Source organism: Glycine max, chromosome 16 (assembly GCF_000004515.6).
Source record: "Glycine max cultivar Williams 82 chromosome 16, Glycine_max_v4.0, whole genome shotgun sequence".
NCBI classification, from domain to species: Eukaryota; Viridiplantae; Streptophyta; class Magnoliopsida; order Fabales; family Fabaceae; genus Glycine; species Glycine max.
Window position 1 is genome coordinate 31,310,191 of NC_038252.2, and position 24,597 is coordinate 31,334,787.

The 24,597-nt window shown below is 34.1% G+C and overlaps 1 protein-coding gene across 1 annotated transcript; it reads right to left on the reverse strand.

Annotated features, from left to right (window-relative positions):
- Window positions 1–6,720: 6,720 nt before the first annotated feature.
- On the reverse strand, window positions 6,721–23,151 carry LOC100787142 (putative deoxyribonuclease TATDN3). The gene is made up of 8 exons (XM_026126116.2): window positions 23,059–23,151; window positions 20,097–20,224; window positions 19,946–20,027; window positions 18,704–18,754; window positions 10,109–10,209; window positions 7,828–7,910; window positions 7,446–7,645; window positions 6,721–7,124 (listed from the first exon to the last, which is right to left on the reverse strand). The coding sequence occupies exons 1-8, from the start codon at window positions 23,149–23,151 to the stop codon at window positions 7,008–7,010; spliced, it is 855 nt and encodes a 284-aa protein (XP_025981901.1). The 3' UTR covers window positions 6,721–7,007.
- Window positions 23,152–24,597: the final 1,446 nt, after the last annotated feature.

Consider the following 24,597-nt stretch of genomic DNA (forward strand, 5'->3'; position numbering starts at 1 on the left):
ATTATTCTCATCCGTTAGATTAATATCAAATATTAATATTAAAATATTTTAAATTTAAATTAAAGTTTTATTTAATCATATATAAAATTTCTATAAGATTCACCAAACAAAAAATTAAACAATTTTGAGATTTAATTTATGTTAAAATCGTTACTACAATCATTACCATTGTTGGCATGATTATCGTCGATGTCATCAACATACTGTCGTGATTTTCACCACCAAATATAAAATCAAATGTCTTAAAAATTAATTTATGACATCTTAAAATATGTCATATGACTATGATCACCAACTACTGTCATCACCAACATGATAGTTGTCGTTATTACTGTTGCCACCAATAATAACACCGTGATTGTTGTTATGACCATGTCGTCATCAATAACATGATTGTTGTTGTTATCACTATCCTCGTTGGTGATGGTGGTGGTGACGGTAACAACGACGATCATGTCGAGAGTGATGACAATGATTCTGATAACGATCATGGTAATGATGATTGCGTTGACTATCTTAACGCAAATTAAATCTTTAAATATTTAATTTTTTGTTAATAAATATTATAGGTTTTATAATTAAATAAGTTTTTAATTTAAATTTAAAATCTTTTAATTTTAATATTTCATTTTAATCTAATGATTTGGATTAATCATTCATATTCTCACATAAGATGATCATTATCCTATGATATTATATATATATATATTACTGTACCTCTGCCGTCTAATTTTATTCTTTTTTCTTTACAACTATGTCGTGTTTGATCCTGAACGCAACAGAAACCATACAAAAGTTTTTCCCTGTCAACTTGACTTTTCCCATATTCATTGTAGCAGCATCACAGAATACGTGGGGACTTCGTTGCATAAAACAAAAAAGAAAAAGGAGGGAAATATACGATCCAATTCCTTGGATAAGATATTTATTTATGATGATTCCTTGGATAAGATAGACACTGAATACTGCCGTGGGCCCATGTCAACCTTGCCCCGTATTATTATTAAGCCATTTCATGGTATTTTATCCTCATATCTTTTGTGGCAGACAGGCGATTTCAAATATTCAGTGGGCTCTATAATAATTATAAAAATAAAAATTAGGTCTTAAAAATTTAAAAATATATAATTATGAAATGTAAAAAATATATTATATAATATAGAGAGATAAGACATGAACATAAAAGAAACTAATAAATTTTTTTTTCTAAAACATGATAATTCTTATTAACTTGATGATGCAATTTTATTTGAAGAAATCAAACTTTATGCATGATATTTATTGAGAATGATATTCTTAAAAAAAATATTTTGATCAGATTATTAGTGAGTTATGTAACAAAAAATTGGAAGAATAATATTTAAATGATCAAGAGAATATTTTTTTTTATTTGTCAAAGACACCAAAAATCTCATGATTGATCCATTCTTTACCGTTAAGATCATGTCTAGTTCTTAGCACATTATTAAATTTCACTATAACTTATCATAAGTTACATTGTATTCTTTCTTGGATCACTTTTGGTTTAACTTCAAGTTGTCTCTCTTTACACTTGCTTATTCAAATAAACACTCACATATTCTTTACAACAAAGCCTCTTTTGACGCACAAAAGTATCAAAAGGGAGCATTTTTTTAAAATTTACCATTTGGGGTAGATTTTAAATTAATGCCTGTTTAGGGATAAGTCGTAACAGGGTTACGACTTTTGAATTGAAAGTCGTAATACTTGCTATGACTTCTATTTTTTTTAAGACATTGAAGTCGTAAAATTTTCTGCGACTTTAATTTTTTTTAAGAATATAACATTAAAGTTGTAATAGTTTTTTTTTTTGTTTTTACGACTTTAAAATCGTAAAGTAAATTATTTTTTTTATATTGAAGTCGTAAGTTAGTTTACGACTTCAATTTTGTTTTTCTATAAAATCGTAAATATTTTTTATTTTAATTATTTAAAGAATTAATGTATGTTTTATTTGATATTTATTATATTTTTTGTATATTGTCTTAATTATTTAATATATTTATTATATTTAATATTTTCCATATTTTTTATATTATTTTTAAAATATTTTCTATATTTTTTGAAACAAGTAATGTGTCGATTTTTTTGTATCATGACATATATCTCTTCATAGTACCTATGTTATGCCTTCATCGTATTTATGGTTTTCATGCCAACAGTAGCAAATGAGTAATTTATTTTATTAAATATTTCCTTCACTATGATAGTAATAGGCAATGTTTAGACTCCTCTTCAAATAGAATTCATACATTTGGTAAGGTTGGTAGTCATATAAAAAATATAGAAAATATTAAATATAATAAATATATTAAATAAAAAAATATACAAAAAGATAAAAAAATATTAAATAAAACATACATTAATTCTTTAAATAATTAAAATAAAAAATCATTTACAATTTTATATGAAAAAACAAAATTAAAGTCGTAAACTAATTTAAAAAAATTGTTTTACTTTACAACTTTAAGTCATAAAAAAACTATTACGACTTTAAAGTCATATTTTTTTTTTAAAAAAAAGTTAAAGTCATATAAAATTTTACAACTTTAATTTTTTTTTTAAAATTTAAATCGTAACATGTGTTAACGAATATTAATTTAAAATCTACCTCCAAACGATACTTTTTAAAAAATATAGCACCCTATCGATCGGTACTTTTACCCTTTATGCTTTTACCAAAATGATACAAAAATTAGTAAGGGAAGGGCTTACTAACTATTTATCGTCCTATAAGTTACATATACTTCCTCTTTTATAGTCATTTAGAAAAGCGTTCTTAACAATTATTTGAAAGAGCTTAATGTTTTTATGAGTGGCAAAAGCAAACATAGTTTTGATAACTTCTAATTTAGCCAATAGTGAAAGGTTTCTATGAAATTAACGCTTTATTGATTAGTCTTAAGCTATTGACCTTGCCTTGTTTCTTTATCACTCTATTATTTTCGTCCAATTTATTGTGAAAAAACCATCTTGTTTCAAGGTTCCTTAGATCTTCAATTATTCCACACTTACTCTCTTAGACTATTTGATTTGGCATAAACTTTCCTTTTGAAATATTATTAGTTCAATAACTTGTTAATGAGAATTAGGATATCTCTCGAATGTCTTATGATTTATATGTGATTTTCACTCAAATTCTTAACTTAAGGTGTTTTCACATATTTAGGTTCAATAGAACAATATACACATTTTAAATAAAGACTTCCATATTCATCCAAATAAAATCATGTATGCCTCACATAAGCATTTACTCAATGCCCATTCATGTAGAATTCAAGCTCACACTAACAATTATTTTAGGCATCCAAATACAATCCACATAATGTAGATGTCTAGTTTATAGAACTAAAAACATTTTTTTTAAAAAAAAAACTACTAAAAGTCGTAAGCACACAAAAGTCATGCTGGAAACAAATTCTCAGCTAATACAAGCCCTCCACTTTAAAAAAAATTGTTTGACCCAAATATTACTCAAGAATGCAAATCTCACATTCCAATTCAATCCCCAAAAATAACTTTTAAAATGCGCAAAACATCAAATATGGTTTAAAAAAAAATAGAAGTCTCACAATCACAATTTTAAACAGATATTTGACTATTCAAATTAATTTATTTTTGGACAAATGACCACTCAAATGAAAGATTAAAATTACTAGATTTCAAATATGAGCTATGTTTTCATAGAGGGTCAACACAAGAGTAGATATATTTTAAAAAAATGTTACTGAGGTTAGGAAAAAATTCCATACTCCATGTTTTTAAAACAAAACTTGTGCAAAAAAACGAAGTTTAAGTAGTATATATATATTCAAGATCAATAAGCATATTTCTTTTAAACTCATTTTGTACAAGGACTTATGGCAAAAACTTAACACAACCAAAATATCACTAAGTTAAAAAAACACCAAGCAAATAAAGAGGTCCTGGAGCACTTCTACATACATAAACCACCAGTTTACCATCACTTGCAGTGAATTATTTTTGCTTCATTACATTCTATAAAATATTTGAGTAAGAAACATTTGAGACAACCCAAAAAGAAGCACCTTAACACCAAGAACACCAAACCAAAAAGAGGATGAATGAATTCTTATTATGTGCAAGAGAATGTGAGAAGAAAAGAGAGAGAAAACAGATTATAGTGGTTCTACCCTTACCTTGAAGAAGATGGTGAAGCTTTTCTTAAATCAAATAAAGGATGGTGGGATTCTTGTTCTCTTATGGTTCCTACAATTCGTTAATGCATAAGAAATCAAGCAAAGTGAGGAAGGAGTGGGATGTGTTTCGACCGAGAGAATTGAGAGGAGAAGAGAGATTTTTTTAGAGAATGAGATATATAACTTGGTTGAGAAATGAGAGGAGAGGCTTTTAGTTAGGAAAATTATATTTGGACACCCAAATGCTAATTAACACCTAACAAGAGAGTGAAAAAACAGAAAGACATAAATAGGATAGGTGATATGATGTTATAGGAAGAGAGAAATGGAAACAAATAGAGATGTTAATGGAATATTTAAAATAAATATATGTTTAAATATAAAAAATGATGAGAAAAAAATTCAAAAATAAGATTGACACCATTTCCAAGTCTCTAGGGTATGTCACATGAGGGGAAAAAGAGAGAACTTAAAATTTCAAAAATCATTCCTTAATTAGTTAAGTCAAAAAATGAAAGTATAGCGTAAGAATATGTAAGTTTCCTTATTAGCAAAAGTTGTTTTTCATTTTTCCTTTTTTTGCATGAAAGATGAGAATTTTTTTGTTCTATATGCTTGATTTATTATATGTAGATGGATGCTCTAATCATTTCCATGGTTTTCTAACATGGTTAGGCTTGCCGCAATCTCACTCTATCGTAAAATGTGTATTTTTTTATTTATGAAAATCTAAGAAAGTATTAAAAAATTTATAATAACTTGTGCACCTTATTCAATCAACTCAACTGAATTTCTTTAACTAAAATAATATTATTTTATTCAAAATGCCAAACTTACGTAGATATTCTCTTGAAGAGCTGAATCGCAGGATATTTCACTGTCTCCATGAAGCAAGCATTGTCGATGGAAGTTCCGATGTTGTCGAAGATTTGCTCGCAGAGCTTCTTCTCGCTTGCGAAGAGAATTCTAACGCAGACCTTGGCGGCTTTTATCCAGTGTCTGATTTTGTTCTCAAACTGCTCCCACTCGAGGCGTTGAACGTCTCCGATGCTGAGCTTTTTGATGTGGAGCTTGTGGAAGCTCGCGTCCATGGAGGATTTTCACACGCTGTCGTATACCTGGATGCACTCGCGGAGGTAGCCGAAGGAGAGCATGCGCTCGGCAATGCAACGGAGGTCATAGATGGCGTTGGAGGGGATCAGATTGATCTCACGAATGTTGCTGGTGGAACGGTAACTACTGTTGTTAACAGAGTTGACGGAGGTAACATAAAAATTAAAAAATATAAGGAATTTAAATTAGTTTATATAAACAAAAAATTTAAAATTCAAGGAATTTAAATTGGTTTATCCAAACAAAGAATTTTAAAAATCCAAGAATTTTAATTGATGCATTTTAATTTTCGTGAATTTTAAACTCCGCAAAATTTTAAAATATTTCATCCAGACAGACACTTGATACTTATTAGCATCTGTGTTAAAAGTAAAAGATTTAATGATGAGCTTTGACATAATCATATCCCTATATATGAAAATCTCCAGTCTTGCTTCTTAGAGTTCACACAATAATTGTTATCTCAACATATATGTCTTATATAGTTCAAATGTTAGTCACGGAAACACTATTCTTCTTTTTTGAGTTGTCAACAAATTTATTACAATATTTTTTAAATTTTTTAATTATGTTAGTTTATAATATATTCTTTTATTTCTTATTCCTTTATATTATATAATTTTTGTGTTTGGTAATAAAAATAAGTTCTAATAATATTTTAAAAATTATTATTATGATGTTAGCTTGTAATTTGTTTTTTATTTTTTTATTCCTTGTTATTATATAGTGTTGCATATTAAAAGCAAGTTTTAACCAAGAATATAGAAAATACTTGAAAAGAGAGTTATACGACTGATAGTGATCTATCCAACTTAAACAGCTTCCATTGAAGGATACCAATTGTCTTAACCAAAAAAAAATATAAAATATAAGATTTGGTCAAAATATAAAATATAAGACAAGAAGTTACAAGCCTGAGATAAGTAACAAGATACATGTATTATTGTTGAATTTATGTATGAACACATTTAAATTTCTATAAAGCTTAAAATCATTTTAACCAGGGACTTGTAATCCTATAATTTCAAATTTAATTAAACAATGTGATTACTAACCCACTAAGCTAATAAGAAAGCGCCTAAAATATTATGTCTTTCCAAAATAAAGTCAAGAACGAACTCAATATTTTTTTAGGTTAAATGTCTACCCATTACCTTATAAATAACTAATATGAATAATCAGTATAATTCATTCTTGAAAAGTTTGACTACAAGCTTATTAGTCCTTAAGAATGTGAGAAAATGTCACAGTACTCCCTAAAAATCACAAGTTTATACTTAAGAACTAATATAAACATTTGTGGTTTTTTTCGGAATTTATGTGAATTTTTTGCATTATCACTAATGTGAATTCTAATTCCTAAATTTCTTGAGGACGAATTCGGGATTTCACTAAATACACTTTAGAAGAGAAAGATATTTGATAATTATGTACAATACTTAACATCTGGCTGCTCTAGTCATATATAGTTTAAAAGCTTTCATGTTTAGAAATAGAAAAATTACTCACATACCTTGGCACATTTAATTTTAGAAATTAATATTGGATGTAATAAACTTTGGCAGGCATCTAACTATCATGCATATCATACACGTTAGCAAACTGTTCCTGTAATCTATCTGCTCGTACTTGATGAAATTCTAGTTGGAACTTCCCAAAGTAAACTTTGCCAAGCCAGGAAAAGTATCTTACAAGAACCTATGATGATATTGTCTACTTTTGAAGTACTTTCGAACCTTTATAGGATAATAACCGGACTGCATTCTGGTAACTTAAGTCAGCAAGTTCTTCTTTCGTAATTTCTAGCACAGATGCAACATAATCAAGCACCTGCAAGTAGAATGAATTGAAGAGTGTAAATCTAACAAAATGGATCCCTGTATAAATCAAATAATTCATGATATACATTCTACAGTACTTAAGCAAATTTATAATTCAGTACTTTATTCCTGTTGGCATTTCTTCACATAGGTAGCAAATGTCCCTATTTGTTTAATTTGAGGTATGTCATGCTTTATCCTTACTAATGCAACTTACGAGGCAAGTACCCTTGTACATGTAAGAGAATATTAAATTTTCATCCCATATGTTAAGAGATACTTATTTTGAAAACCCAAGGTGACAATAGAGGCAGTTACTTGAGCTACATACATTATGAATGTTTGCGGGATGATTGAGTGTTTCCTTTGGCAACATCGAAGCATCTGCCAAGACATGGGATGCATTACCGAGGGAAGAACCAGAAGTTGATGAAGTTGTTGTTTGGGCAAGAAGCTCTTCAGTGAGAGAAGTATCTCCTTCAACAAAATGAAGAGAATCTATGTTTGACATTGGTAGTGCATCAGGTGCATCTATCTCCAACAATCAGAAGGGACCTAAATAGAATAGAAAATAAGTATGTCACTGTTGACATATATAGTACAAAATTACATTCAACATATATCAGGAGTGATGAAAATCATCATCTTCAGCATTTTCTTTGCTTTATTTGCTTTTTGTGACATAAGAAACCCAGAGAAGGAAAAATAAGCACCAAGCTTGGAAAATTCAGGAACCATCTCTGCAGAACCTAGGTAAGAATGAAGAATGACACCAGCAGGAAAAGGCCCCATAGACCTGGAAATATTGAAATTTTTGAGACAGAAATTTCAGAGATGCCAATTCATAATGATAAATGAGAAAAAAAACACCATAACATTAATTCAATGGCTTTCCATTAGATGATGAGAATCTGAGCATCTAACCATGTTAAAAAAGAGGCCAAATTACAAAACATCAGGAAAAAGCCTCTGGTATTCTTCTATAAGAACCTAATGAGTAATCATATTATTACATCATTTAGGCTCTAATACAGAAGTAATTTGTAAGGGAAGGCAAGTAATTGTGATACACAGGGATGTTTATAGATTTTAATAGCTGTTCAATTTCTTCAGAATGTTCTCTTCCTTCTTCGCAATTGTTGGTTATATGTCTACAGTCTACACTATGGTAATAGTTATCATAGAAAACAGATTTCTATATGAAAAGCAACACTTCATTTCTCTGGTTTTCATGAAACTAAGTTAGATAAAAAAAAAATCATTTGTAACAAGCCACTCGATGTTTTCAGTCAAGATTGAAATTTTATTTGCAATACCAACGATTATGGGTTTATCTCAAATTATGATTTTTTTTTTATTTGTAGGAATCAAACTCATGTACTAGGAGGTTAACTACAACTCACACACACTGCTCAACTGAGCTAGACCCCCTTAGTTCTCTAAAATTAGGATTACAGCAGACTCTAAATTCCCTGTCTTTGCTTACTACTTTCCCTCAATTTGCCTGGAACTGTTACAGATGTGAAATATACATTCCAGCAGAAGACTGCATTGTTGGTTTCTACAGTTAACCAATCCTCATCCTCACCCTCACCCTCACCCAGATTTGAGTCAACAGATGTACACAGGCTGACTCAGGTTTACAATCTAAAATTTAGTGTATGATTAAGAAATCTTTTATCTAAATTTCATTAGTGGCTCTCATTGTTATGATATATATCACAGACATCACAGATGATTCTGCTATCACCTATGATGATATAGATATGGCCACAAATTATTATTATCATATCTAAATCTTGATATATTTAGTTTATCTTATTTCTATATCTTTCTTTTTTCAGATTCTTATTTTATTAATTAGGGTAAGTTTTAGATAAAATCTTATTAATTAGGGATATCTTATTTTTATTTTATCAATTAGGATAATTGTTAGTTATGATCCTTTCAATTAGGATTCTCTTTATTTTTAGGATAGTTGTTAGTATATCATTGTAGCCTATTTAAAGGGCAGACTTGATGGAAATAAAACAAGAAGAAATATTCAGAAAACTCATGTTAGTTTAGGAGGGGCTCTGTCAAGGACGAGTCTACTTCTTGCTTTTGCTATAGGTTGAAAAAAGCCTTCCATGTCTAGGCCCGTGACCCGATCCTATGCTAAGGTTCATATCAGATATCTCTTCATTTGTGATGATATTTCACATCGATTATTCTTCACATAATGGGTTAGAAGCAGTTGCTGGGGGCTCATTACTCTCAAAAAAAGGTTCATGTATGCATTCGGCCAACTTCTTTGGAGTGTAATCTTAAAAGTTAAGACAAGAAATTAGTTTCCTTCTGTATTATTCCCTTGTGGGAATTCAAGAAGGTCAATTACAGGACAGCCAGTGGAAGTTCTTATGCTTCAGACATAACACATAGCTTGGTAATTATGCTTTAAGAAATGGGACACAGGTGCAAGTTATTTTCAAGCTGTCATAGAACAATTCACCTTGAGGACAAGGTAAATCTTGTGGGTGGGATATTTATTGGGTACCATTAGATGACTAGTGTGTATTTTAGGTAGAGAAAGGACGGAAGTAGGGAATTAAAGTCCCACATAGGTGGGGTGGGAAGTGTGGCAACATATAACAACCCGCTGAATATGTGGGAGTGTGTGGAAATCAGCAAAAAGAGAAGGAAGGGAAACAGAAAAGAGATGAAGAAATGGAAAAGGAAGTTCTAAGTGGGGTAGGCCACTCCCAAGGCTGGGGAATCAATTGAATGATGAAGCCAAATTTAAAAGTCATTTTAGAGTAAGAGAATGTTGAGGATGACAAATCCTCCACTAGAGTTTACTAAATTAATATCAAATCCAACTATAACTGAGAAGTACTGGTCCGTAATAACAATATATCATAGCAATTCAAAAGACTAAGAAAAAAAAATTAAGCAACCAAAGGAAATCACAATTCCATTAGTAACAAAGAAGGAAAACCTACCTAATATTATTACTTCATTAGCTCAAGAAGATCACCAAAAGCACAAACACAATGAACAGATGCTGGTTTGTTTAACTCTTTTGCAAGTTCAAGCTGCTGCCTCAATACTTCAATCTGCACAAAGGTCCTAATGCATTGGCAGACAGCAATCTAGGTAGCTTTCTTCTGCACAAAAGGGTCATCTTCTGTCAATGATACATGATTGGTCAATGTGTTTCATATTCAAGTTAAAGCTTCGTGTCATTTTCTCAGTAGATCCAAGTTCCAGAAGGCCAGAGCTCTATTTGATAAAATGGCAGTGAAATGTCATTCTTAACTGTAAGGAGACGGGAGTTGGGACTGGGCTGGGCTTTTAACCTTTGTATGTACTGTATTAGAGGCAACATTACAAACAAAATTTTGATAACAATTCTATATAGAATATAACCTTTTATATCAAGAAAAAATGTTCATTGATAAATTGTAGTTTGACCTATTTTGAAGCCTAAATGCTATGCTTTATAGTCCTTTGAAAATTAGCTTATCCTTAAGGCAGTAAAGCCTCAGAGATAAACAAAAATGGCACCAACCATTAATATTCAGAAATCAGCATCTTTAAAGAAAAACCTTCACTCTCTCACTAATGACCAACAAGTTCCACAATTGCCAAAATTCCTAGGTTATATATCTGCTGCAATTTCAGTTTGAAATTTAATTTATTGTTATATTCAGATAATATAACTCAGGGTCATTAACTTTAAAGCTCACTTTGCAAAGTTAATAAGTTTGTTCTCAATCCAAGTTTCTTAAGAAAAAACAGTGCTTACTTTCTTGTACGTACAGTGCTTTTGGTTCTCCTACCAGAACCAAGAATGTAGACAGATGCCAAAATCATCTTTAGGCTTAACAAACAAAAAAGGGCCAATTATTCAACCAACAATTCCTAGTCACAGAGTTTAAGTAATTTATTCTTTGGGAAAGACCATAAGGTGTCCCTCAGAACTAAAAGTGTGAAGAACTAACCCCTCATTCAGGTATCAGCTTAGCTCAAATCACAAGGTGCATTCAGTGGGTTTCAAACCTTGTTGCTGTGTTTTTAGATAAGTAATTGGTTACATTTCAAAATACTCCAAAGTTGAAACAAATATTTATATTGTAAGAAATTTTATATGTACTGCTTCTTGCTTAAAGTGGGAAATGGAAATCTAATTTATTTATGTGTTTTTTTTTTTTTTGAACGGCCAAAAATATTTTATATATTAGATAGAAATAGAACCAGAAGTACTACAAGGATACAGAGCAGATACTATCTCCTGAAACATGAAAACATAAGCAACAAAACATCAACCCAACAAAGAAAACTACAAAACCCAACCATACATCCCACACTAGGTAAAGGCCAAAGACATAGATGAGGACCATTGGTGAAAAGGAACAATAAAATCCTTTTCCCACCCCCTCAACCAAGACCAGGTGAGAAAGATTGCATTATCCACCAGCTTAGAGATGACAAAAGGTTGATTTTTAAAAATCATGTCATTTCTGAGGTTCCAAATAGATGTTGTAGCTGCTATCCACCAAATCTTCCACTTTCTGTTAGAATCCCTCGAACCAGCCAAGGAAAAGTGCTGAAGGAAGTTATCCCCAGGCCTACAATGCATAACTGTGTCTTCCTTGACCCAAGAGTTAAACTCCTACCACATTGGCATAACTTTTTTGTAAGTGAAAAAGAGATGAGAGGCAGATTCAACTTGGCTTTGGCAGAAGGGGCAAAGATCATTTTCAATGACAACTTGCCTTCTAATTAGGTTTTCCTTAGTCGGTAACCTATCCCAAAGTAGTCTCCAAGCAAAGGATAGGGCTCTAGGAGGGACTTTGATTTCCCACAGCTGACTGAAGCCACAATTTAGGTAGTCAATTGGCTGATCACCTTTAATACAAAGATAGGCAGTGCTAGTAGAAAAGATTCCCTTTGGATCAGCTCCCCACACCCAATAATCCTTCAAAGCTGCATTAGGGCTTAATGCTGTAGCCTGGTCGATAAAAGCTGAAGCTCTCCCCAACTCATTGTCAAAAAGATTTCTTCTCCAGGAGAATTCCCACTCCCACCCAGCTTCACCAAAGGACTCCATGCTTGCCACTGTCTGAAATTTTTGAGAGGATATTTGATACAGTTCTGGGTATTTGTCTTTAAAAGTTATTCCATCACCCACCCAAGAGTCTTCCCAAAATAGTATTTGATCACCACTACCAATTTCCAAAGAAACTGCTTTAAGACATCAACCATACTGCTGTGATGAATAATAGACCTCAAATCAGACCACCAAAAGGAATAGGTCTGCTTAGGAGGGCCCTCTTCCAATCCTCTCCACCCCTTGTACTTTGAAGTGAGAATTCTGCTCCATAATTGGTCTGGTTGTTGGAACATCAGCCATTTCCACTTGATAAGAAGAGCTCTATTAAAAGCCTTGATGTCTTTGATTCCCAAGCCTCCTTTTTCTCTAGGAGCACACACTTGGTTCCAAGCCACCCAAGCTATCTTTTTACCTTCTGCACTTCCACCCCAGAGAAAATGTCTTTGGATAGTAGTGAGCCTATTAATCACTGCTGAAGGGGCCCTAAAAAAAGACATGTAAAACAGAGGCAAAGCTGTCAAGACAGAATTTATTAAAGTAATTCTGCCTGCCATAGAGACATTTCTCTGGTTCCATTTGTTCAACTTAGCCTCGAATTTTCTAATTATGGGCTCCCACACCACCTTCCTTCTAGGATTAACACCTATAGGCATCCCTAGATAACTGAATGGAAACTGCAGGGGGCCACAATTCAGGTAGTCAGCAGCAAGACTACACCACTCCTCGGCTTGGCCAATTGCACCAAATTGGTTCTTAGCAAAATTAATTCTGAGGCCAGATACCATCTCAAAGCTTCTGAGAATAGCCTTACTAATTATGAAATTATCCATAGATGGTTCCTCAAAAAAGATAGTATCATCAGCAAATTGAAGTATGTTGACTGGGATCTTTTTCTTTCCCACCAAAAAGTTGTGGTAGCAATTTTTGGAGACAGCTGCCCTCATCATTCCTGTCAAGCCTTTAGCAACCAGATCAAACAAAAAGGGAGCCAATGGATCCCCTTGTCTCAAGCCTCTTTGAGGTTTAAATTCAGAAGTAGGACTTCCATTCACTAGTATAGATATTGATGCTGATGAAAGACACCCCTTAATCCAGCCAATCCACCTTTCATGAAACCCCATTCTTCTCATCATATAAAAGAGGAAATGCCAAGACACAGAGTCATATGCTTTTTCAAAATCAACTTTGAACACCAAACAAGGCCTCTTAGATCTCCTAGCCTCCTCAACAACCTCATTAGCAATCAAAACTCCATGAAGCAACTGTGTGCCCTTAACAAAAGCTGATTGCCTTTCATCTAAGAGATGATTCATGACCTTGCTAAGCCTATTTGATAGAACTTTGGCAATAATTTTGTATACACAGCCTATTAGAGATATTGGTCTGAAATCACTAATTACTTGAGGGTCCTTAATCTTGGGGATAAGAGCAATGAATGATGAGTTGAGACCCTTAGGAAAGACTGCATTCACATAAAATTCTGAGAAAAACCTAAGGAACTCAGGTTTCAGCTCCTTCCAGAAGTGCTTAATGAAGCTGAAGTTAAGCCCATCTGGCCCTGGGCTTTTATCACTGCCACAAGCCCACACTGCACTGGATATCTCCTCCTCTTTGAAGGGCTCCACCAACATCTCACTCTGGTTTGAAGACAAGACATTAAAAGAGACCCCATCTAGGTTGGGTCTGTGCAGATAAGGTTCAGCAAATCTGCCTTGGAAATGCTGGAGAATTGCAGCCTTAATGACAGAAGGGTTTTCTGCCCAACTACCATCAATTTGCATCCCCCTCAAGGCGTTCCTCCTTCTACTGAAATTAATGATTTTGTGGAAGTAGGAGGTGTTGCTGTCTCCCTCTTTGATCCACTTGCATCTAGACTTCTGTCGCAATATTGATTCATGAAGAATAGATTGCTCCCATAGGTCAGATTGAGCTTTCTTGAGCTCTTGAACTTGCTGATCAGTAGGTTGAGCTGTGAGAGAATTCTCCAAATCATTCAGCTTATGTTGGATTAGCTTCACCTTGTTGCCCAAGTCTCCACAATTTTCTTTGCTCCAGGTTTTTAGCCTTTGCTTAAGTTTCTGAAGTTTGCATTTCAAGGCATAGCCCCCCCATCCCATAGGCTGATTAGCAGACCAGCAGTCCCTCACCACCTTGTTGAAGTCCTTATTATGCAACCAAGCATCAAAAACCCTAAAAGGCTTAAGGCCCCAATCAATATTTTTAGAATTCAAAATGATGGAGCAATAATCTGAATAATTCCTTTCAAGGTTGAGTTGGGAACTATCAGGCCACTTGGATACCCAATCATCAGAGACTAGCACTCTGTCTAACTTGCTCTTACAAGAACCATTAGGCCTAACCCAAGTAAAGGGCTTGCCCAAGCAAGGAATATCATCTACCTCCATTTCAGCGAGCCAATCATTAAATTCAGCTATAAGATTAGTGTCTGGATTACAATGAGTGCTTCCCACTCTTTCAGTTGGGTGTCTAATACAGTTGAAGTCCCTTACAAGGCACCAACACTGAACCTGGGACTGATTCTTCATTAAATATAACCTCTGCCATAACTGTCTTTTGCTTTCTAGCTCACAAGGAGCATAGATATTGGCCACCACTACCCTCTGTCTTTCTACCAGCCATACCCCCTCCAACATGATGAAACCCCTTTCAGTTATTTTAATGTCAACCTGGAGATTATTATTATTCCAGACACACAGTAGCCCCCCAGCTGTATTCTCCACAGGAAACCATTCCCAATCAAAGTCTGAATGACCCCACAAAGCCTGGCAAAGTGCCTTGTCAATGGAGTCCCTCTTTGTTTCTTGCAAACAAAGAAGATCTATCTTATGTTTCCCAACCAAATTCCTGATAGAGACCCACTTAATACCTCTACCCAGCCCTCTAATGTTATAGGATAGGATATTCATTTAAGAGGTTTCCTATTCCCCAACTCCGTAGCTTCTTTTCTGTCTCTACACTCCATAGAAGCATAACTGTGAAGGAAGTCTAGGTTATCTGTAGCTGTCTCCATGCCTAAGTTTTCTCCAAGATGCCATAAATGTTGAGCCTCTTCCAACACCTCATCACTACATTCAATTATGCTTTTTAACCTCCTTTCTGATTCCACATAACTCTGATTTTTGGCCTTATCCTGATTGACAAGTTGATCTTCTGGAACCTTCTCACCATCTTGAAGCTGAGGATGATTTTCCTCAATCTGCGAGAGTCGGGCCTTAAAGAGAGAGTTTTTTTGTCTAAAATAAACTTTAGAATACTTGTCTGGATTCTCTTTTAGGGGTTGGGTTACAGGTAGGGATTCCTCCTTATAACACCCCTCAGTTTTCAAAGTTGGGCCTAAATTATTACTTGGCCCACCCTCTTTTTGAATCTGCACAACTTGCACCCCCAAAAGCTCTACAGGGAGGATGTCTTCCTTATTACACCCTCCTTGAGTCGAAATTGGGCCCGTAATGCAGCCTGGCCCAAGTCCTTGTTGGATCTGCCCCGATATTGAAGGAGAGAGAGATTGCGTGACGTGTCCCTCTTCTTCCCCGATAAAGGTCTGGTCAACAGCTACTTTTGCTCCACCATTCGAATAATATCCCTCTATGTGATTCCTCTGCCTTCGATCATCCTGTAGGGTGTTATAGCAGGTTACCTCTTTAGTGTTAGCAGCTTCCTTTTCTGTTCCTGCGAAGCTGTCCCCTAGGTCGAGCTTACCAAAGCAAGAGCCCAGCATACCTTCTTCGATGCCTTTTGACTTTTCTTTGGGTGTAACGTCTACCTGGGTATTACCCAGAGGTCTAAGGTCATAACAGCACCCGTCAGTCCCTTCTTCTGCCCGTTGGGTACCGGACGAAGACAGTTTCCGGTTGCACAGCTCCGGCGAGAAGGAGAAATTGGTGTCAGTATCGTCAAGAACATCGCCGACGTCCCCTCCGTCGTCCGACGTTATCACCTCCGACCAACCATCGGACGGCGAGCTTCCTTTCCGGTTCGACCCACCTTCGAACCCTGACTCTTCCACAATCCAAACCCGATACTCAAGCTTCCCCACACGAACGATGACCTCCGTCCTTATCAACGGCGGAAGCGGTGTCCGCACCAATAATCGAGCCCGGTCCAGTCTACGGCGGTCCTCTGTGTCGTCGTCTGGCTCGATGACATCCCCGATAGCAGCTACAGCTCTCCTGAGATTTTTCATTTCCCACACCTCTATCGGAAATCCCCAAACCTGGAGCCAAACAACCCTGTTATTGGGTCTGCATTTCGGCGTCCACTTCTCCAGTGAGTAAAAGAGAGAGTTTCCACTTTCCATCTCCGATTGAATGAGGAGTTGAACTTTGTCGTCGGACATCCCAGAGAGAAGAACCATGTCATCTCCGAGGAACTTAGAGTGGATATTATATCCTAACTCCCAAGCGATGCAGTCCTCTAAGGTTTCCACCTCCGTCACCTTCTTTCTTCTTTAGCTTACCCACCCAGGTTTCGTTACACCAATATTCCCCACCTTCATCTGGGTTGATCAGAATAGTTGGTGTTAGTGCCTCGTTTGTCCTTTTGTCTCCTTTGCAACCCCCCTTAGTCATCACATCCACGTATGATCTCCGATGAGGACCGGTAGTTACCCCGCAGGGCTTACTGGCTTCGTTAGTGTACTTCCTCCCAATAGGGCTCTTTTTCTGCAACTCTGCATTCCGAGCTGGTCTCTCAAACCTAGGAAGGTTGACGAATAGTTTACAGTCGTTGATGAAGATGTTGTCCAATCTCACCTCCAGTCCTTTTGCATCCGAGACTCCCTTGAACCGCACGAACCCGTATCTCCTGCCATCCTTGTTGAGCCTTTTAGCAATGTATACTTCTCGTACGTCACCCCACTTTTTGAAGTGCCTCCATAGCAACTCTTCGTTAGCTTCGTCGGGAAAATGGGTGAAATAAAAGGAAGTAATGTCGGCATTGTTCCTCCAGTTGAGGCAATAATGTTTAGTGCTGTCCCCTATCTCCAGATTTTGTGATTGTCTTCCCGCTAAAGAGGATTTCTGCATAACCTTCATTGATCTTTTGCTTACCACCTTAGTCCAGTTATCTTCGTCAGCGTAATCATTATCCCTTCCGAAAATGTTGACTCGTTGCCCTCCATATGGTTTTTCCCTTCGATCCATACTCCTCCATCTCCTTGAAGAGGAACCATTTGGAGTTCTTCTGTTTGGGCTAGTGTCCTTTCGATCCTGCTTCACACTCGTCTTCGCCGTGTCTGTTTCGCTCCATCTCTCCTTCCTTCTATCTCTGTCTGTCACTCTCCTTCTCTCGCGCCCTCTCTCTCTCTCTTTCTCTCTCCCTAGCTCTCTTCCTCTCTCTCCCTCTCTCCCTAGCTTCATGTCTTGATTGCTTTTGGCATCCTTGTAGGGACAGAGTGTAAAAGCTCTTTACAAGATATGGTACCAAATATGGGAATTCTTACAATGAACTCTTAAAATAACTCGGTCAAAATATCATACTCTCCACTAGAATTCAAGATGTACCAAACTGCACCTCAAATAATTCAACTACAATATATGATAAATATTCTCAAGCAGATCACATAACACATATACATTAGAATTATAGGGAACTAATAGTAATATATTAGAGAAATTTGTTTTTGTCACACTCAAATGAAATGACTAGAAAAGAACCAAATGTTTAGCCCTGATATATTGTAAAACAAAATTCAAAAAGTAATTTACCAACAGAAATAGAGCATCTGCCCAAAATATAAAGCGAAAATGCTATTCAAGCAAAAAGCACTACTTCACAGTCAAGTAACCCTTCTCTTCTGATCCATCAAAGTGTAACACACACAGTGTTGGTCAATTTAGCACCAGATTGGTAGCATCAATGATGGGGACATTTAGTCATGAGGAAAAAAGGAACAGGGCATAGACTACCAACCTGCTGCCACATGATGTTAGATAAAACAACAACACATATACACTCGGCTTTCCTGGAAGTTAATGCAAATATGTGAATCTGCCTATGTGGACATCGCATTGCATTTTATACATTTTTATATTACAGTAGTATCTTAAAATTATTTAGAGTATCCAATAATGTTTAGATTTTGTCATAGAATATTTTAGGGAATGTTAGAGATTATCTCGTAGAACTAGTTTTCCTATTTTCTTAGTTTCAATATTTCCTAATATCTTATGATCTTAATAGTTATAAGTATAAATAAGGCTTATTGGTTAGGTTTTATGAAGAATAGCCTCATATTGTAATACAACACAATACACCAGTGAATATTATTTAGTGCTTCTTTTCTCCCTACTCTCTCCCTCAACACCTTAAACCCCATAATTTCAACACAGTAATTACATGCAGAATTGCAGATACACATATATAAACAATAGATAGATAAACGGTGCATGTTCTTATTACTCCAATAGGAGCTTCAAAATTACTAATAGAAAAATACACAGTATAAGCCCAAAAATAAAATGACAAGCTAATACCTGCTCAGAAAAATCAATCTTCTTTCCGTGTGATCCTTTGTCCACACCAATCTGAGGAAAAGTCAAAAAGCTCAAACACATCAAATGTTAATTTAAAGATGAATGAAAACAAAACCAAATGAAATTTCATCTATAAATTTATTAAAAAAATGGATGAATGTGCCTATCAGCACATAAACATTGAAGCCACCTACATGCAACTAAGAGAGCAAAATAGAAACAATATATGGATAAAAATTAGGCATGAGCCAAAAATCTCAGATGGCTTAGTATGGAAACGAAAATAGAACTCATCCTTTGCTGAACAACAAAACCCCATAACTTAGTAGCTGGTATTGTGGACTGCTAGAATCATACTCATCTTCTCATCCCTCATTTTACTACCTTATTCAAATCAATAACACAAACAACAATGTCTTTAAACAAACTATTGACCTCTAAATCCTTTTAATTATTACACCTATCGTCGTTCTTAGTCTCCCTCTACCTATAGTGGCTAGTTACCCTCCATCTAATCCACTCTTCTCACTTTCATACTCAAAGCACGACATTTTTGCTTGCGAAATCAGTGCTCAAGTATCTTTGAGATTGGATGGTTTATAAAATCAGTACAAAGAAAACCACAAAAAAAAAAAAAAAACGAAAACCCCGGAATAAAACATTGAAAGAAAAATTACATGTAATGGGCCAATTGAAAAAGCAAGTCTTTTACTTTCAGCAACTTTCATTACTCGAATGCATTAAAATAATGACTTAATTGCACTTTTGTCTTCTTACTATCATCATTTCTCAGACATGGCCTCTTTTTGCAGAATCGGTCCTCACTATTTTAATGGTTTAATTTTGGTACATAACATCCAATATTTATCAAAAATGATGATACACAGATGTGCTGCAGAGCATGGTTTTAAATTGCGGCCCCCAACCGCAATTGCGGCCGTAAAGTTAAGGTATTTTGACACTCCGCAATCGCATTGTGGCTGCATCAGCCGCATTTTCCCGCAATGTAAAGGTTTTCTTTTTTGGTTCACCGCAACCGCAGTTTGAAGCCATGCTGCAAAGTGTCATGTTAGCATTTTCACTAAACATTTAGACAGAGAAAAATTGCACAATTAAAAAAAGTGGGGATCCAAATTCCAAAAATAACAATCTATGAAGGACTAAGAGTGTAACTAAGTCTAAAATAAGAGAAATAATCAAAGAGGGGGATTGTGTTTTTGAGAAGTATATACTACAATTTACCTCTCCAACCGCAGCGGAGGGTGTGGAATCAAAATACTCTCTCAACGTTTCAAACCAATTGGGACTCCGTTCTTTAACAAACCTGCAACAACGTCACAAAATAAGGTCATTTCAGTTGAGGAAACCAAGAAACAAAAACAAAAACAATTACAAAGGATGGAAACCGAAGCAAGGAATGACGGAAGAGTATGTTTCGGCCAATTGCTCGACGGAGTACCAGTCTTGTTTGGAAACTCCATTAACGGCGAAGTAAACGACGCCGGTGGTTTTGGAAGAAGGCTATACTAAAAAATACACTTAAATAAGTTTTGTTTTAATAAAATAGGGGTTTTTATTTGAGTCTTTAAAAAAATATTTTTATTTTAGTCTTTAAAGATACTTTTTCTTTGTCTTAATCTCCACCCTCAAGTAATAACATCATCAAGGATCAAGGATAAGGGGGATAATTATGTGTAATTTTTTTTTTTGGTAAAATGTATTTTTAAATTCATATATATGTTTAAAATAATTGATGATATCAAGTTAGCTAAGGAGGGATGTAAAAATATAATTTAAAATGAATTTTATTTGAAATTTTTGTTGTATGATCTTTTAGATCGAACTTGATTTTTATTTTTAGTTTGGACAAATTTGGATTTTTATGTTCATTTGAAAATAATAAAGTTAGTCTCTACCAAAATTCAAATATTGTTGGTTTTGGTTCTTTAGTTGATAATCTTTACATGTTTGATATTATTAGTTCTTATAATGAAATATTGCAAATGAGTTCACATGACACAAAACAAAAATTAAATAAGAATTCAACCACCTTATGGCACAAACTTTTAGGCCATATCTCTAAATAAAGAATTTAGAGACTTATGTTGGATGAGATTCTTGAACTGTTGGATTTATTAGACTTTGAAGTCAATGTTAAATGCATAAAGGAAAAATGAATATACATAAGGAAATTAGGTGTCGAAAGAGCCAATGGCGTTTTAAAACCAACACATACGGACATTAGTTGTCCTTTCCCTACGGCTTCTCAGAATAGACAATAATATTTCATTACATTCATAGGTGATTACTCAAGATACGGTTACCTATATTTAATACATGAGAAGTCCAAATTCCTAAACGTTTTTAAGACTTTTAAGGCTAAAGTTGAACTTCAACTTGAAAAGAAAATTAAGGTTGTTAAATCTAACCATGGTGGTGAGTACTATGATAGATATGACAGACCAGGAGAACAATATCGAGGGCTTTTTGCGCTTTTCCTCAAAGAGTGTGTGGAGTATGATTAGTCATTTTAATAAAGAATGAAGAAACCGAACTCTTGAAAATATGGTGAGGAGTATGATTAGTCATTCTTTTTTTCCATAGTCACTTTGGGGAGAAGCCTTAAATATCGCAATTTACATCCTTAATAGGGTGCTAGGTAAAGTAGTTAACAAAATCCTTTATGAATTTTAAACTAGCAAAAAGCTAAGCATTAAACACTTGCACACTTGGGTTGTTCAATTGAGGCACAACCTTATAGGCCACATGAAAGAAGGCTAGATTCAAGAATAATTAGTTGTTATTTTGTTGGTTATGTTGAATGCTCTTGGGGCTATAAGTTTTATAATCTCACTTCAAGATTCCTTTTTGAGATAGGAAATGTAGATTTCTTGAGGAAGTTGAGTTTGGGAAGGAAGAAAACAAAAAATTTTGTCTTGGAGGAATACCCTGTTATTAACAATGATCTAGATTTCATACCTATTATTGTTTAAGACTCAACTCCAGTAATAGAAAATAATGTTCAAACTATTATTGATGACATTGCTCCAAAACAATACAATAATGAGGTTCTCCCTCAAATACCTATAAAGTAACCTCAACAACTTCAAGGAGTATCATTAAGAAGACCTATTAGTGAGAGAAGTGCAATCCCAAATGGTTACATTGTCTTTCTCCAAGAACATGAGAATGATGTTGGTTTAATAGAGAAGGATCCAATTAACTTTTGTAAAGCTATGCGTAGTTCTAACTCTAAAAAATGGATTGATGTCATGAAGGATGAGATGAAGTCTATGCAAGACAATAACGTTTGGGATCTTTTTGAAAGGACTGAAGTTGTGAAACCTATCGGTTGTAAATGGACATTTGAAACCAAGAGGAATTCAAAGGGTAATATCGAGAAATATAAAGTTCGTCTAGTCACTAAAAACTTTACTCAAAAGAAAGACATTGACTATAAAGAAATATTTTCTTCGATGTAATCAAAGGATTATTTTAGATCTATTATAGAATTAGTAGCTCATTTTGACTTAGAGCTGCATCAAATGGATGTTTAGACTGGGTTTCAAAATGATGACATTGAAAAAACTATTTATATGGTGCAACTAAAAAAACATTGTGCCAGTTGACTCAAAGTCTATGGTGTGCATACTGAAAAAAAATCCATCTATTATCTCAAAGAGATTTCCTATCAATGGTATTACAAGTTTCATCAAGTCATTACCTTCTACAATTTTAAGGTAAATGTAGTTGATGACTGTGTATATCATAATTTAAGTGAGAGTAAATACATATTCTTGATATTATATATCAATAATGTACTTCTTGCTAGTAACGATGTAGGCTTCATGTATGAGACCAAGAGATTTCTAATGAATTTTTTTAAAATGAAAGATCTTGGGGAAACCTATTTTGTGTTAGGTATCAAGATACTAAGAGATTGCTCTCAAGGTATCCTAAGGTTGTCAAAAGAGAGTTATATCAATAAGGTCCTAGATAGATTCGACATGAAAGATAGAAAATCAGGAGATACCTCAATAGCTAAATGGGACAAATTCAGTCTCAAACAATGTCCCAATAATAACCTTGAAATAATTGAGATGCAAAAGATTCTTTATTCGTTAGTAGTGAGAAATCTGATGTACGCTCAAGTTTGTACTAGTCTCGACATACCATTTATTGTAAGAGTTATGGGTAGATACTTGAATGATCTTGAAATGCAGCATTGAAAAAGTAGCAAAACACGTGATACGTTACTTGAAGAGAACAAAAAGGTACATGCTCACTTATCATAAGTCTGATAATTTATAGATCATCTGGTATTTTGACTCTGATTTTGCTAGATGCCAAGACACCAAAAGTTCAACATCTGGATACATATATATGTTGGCTGAAGGAGCTATATCTCGGGAGTCTGCTAAATAGACTCTCATAACTTCTTTAGCCATAGTTGTGAAGTTTTTTGCTTGTTTTTAGGCATCAAACCATGAGATATGGCTGCAAAACCTTGTTATTAGTTTGCACATGATCGACGACATTAAAAGACCATTGAGAATTTATTATGATAATAACTCATCAATTTAATAGTCCAACAATAATAAGAGTACAACCAAGTCAAAATTCATTGGCATCAAGTTTCTGGTTGTTATGAAAAGAGTTCAGAATAAACATATTTTCATAAAGCATATAGGGACAAATTCCATGCTAGTTGACCCACTTATTAAAGGTTTGATACCTAAAGTTTTTCATGAGTACACTACTTATATGGGTGTAGTTCCTAATAGTATCTTAGTTTAGTAGGAATCTCGTTTATGTTCTATATCCTATGTTTTCCATGTATTTGTATTATTTGGATTTTCTACATAAATAAAGTCAATGTTTATCATTATGTTCTGAGCTTGTTTATGTGCAATGTTTATGTTGCATCAGGATTGATCTCTATAAAAAATAAAGTTTGGACTAATTGAAAATAAACATGATTAGGACCACATTGCATGTAATTTTCATATCTTTTATCCATATTTGGTCTATGTCATCAAATATGAGTGATAGTGATGATCATTGTGGATTAGTCATATTAGGTTGCGATAAAAACCACAATAGTTCCTTATTGTTATATGAGATGGAATAAATTGTTTAAAGAAGAGCCTAAAAGTAAAAACATACAATTGCATACCTAAAGAATTTTGTGGTATAAATGTTTAAGGTTAATGTGAAGCCCAAGTGGGAGATTATTAGAAATTTTATTATTCCTAATGAATTAACATGAGCTACATATTATATTATCATTTATATTAGTTATTTACATTTAAATGGGTTTAATATAAGTGATCTAATTTGGTGAGCTGATAAACCACTATTTGAGTGATATTTTGTATGATTTTGCATGCATTTTCTTGATAATACTCATGTTTGGACACTAGTTTTATAATGCAATAGCAAGGTTATCAAACTCGAGAGTTTACGTAGATTCGTGAGAGTTTCATAAACTCGACTCTTGGATTCAACTCGTAAACTCATAAGAGTCCACTTCATATAAAAATAATAACAAAATATTGATAAATAACATATCAATTAAACATTTCAACAATATAATAAAGTAAAATAATAAATCATAAATTTCACAATACTTAAATAACCAAGTATAGTTATGCATCACTACTAGATAATAACTTGCAGATGTTATAGTAATGGTAGATCATTCTCATCGCGGATTTGATGTTATTAGAGAACAAGGGTTTGATGTTATTAAAGGTGAAAATTTTTGTATTTGAGAATAATACATTAAATGAAGGTATGTTGAATACTAAACAAACAAAAAACAACTCAAAATGACTTACATTTTGGTATAATTTTTTTTAACTTGCTGACTCGTTGACTCGATGGTAAACTCG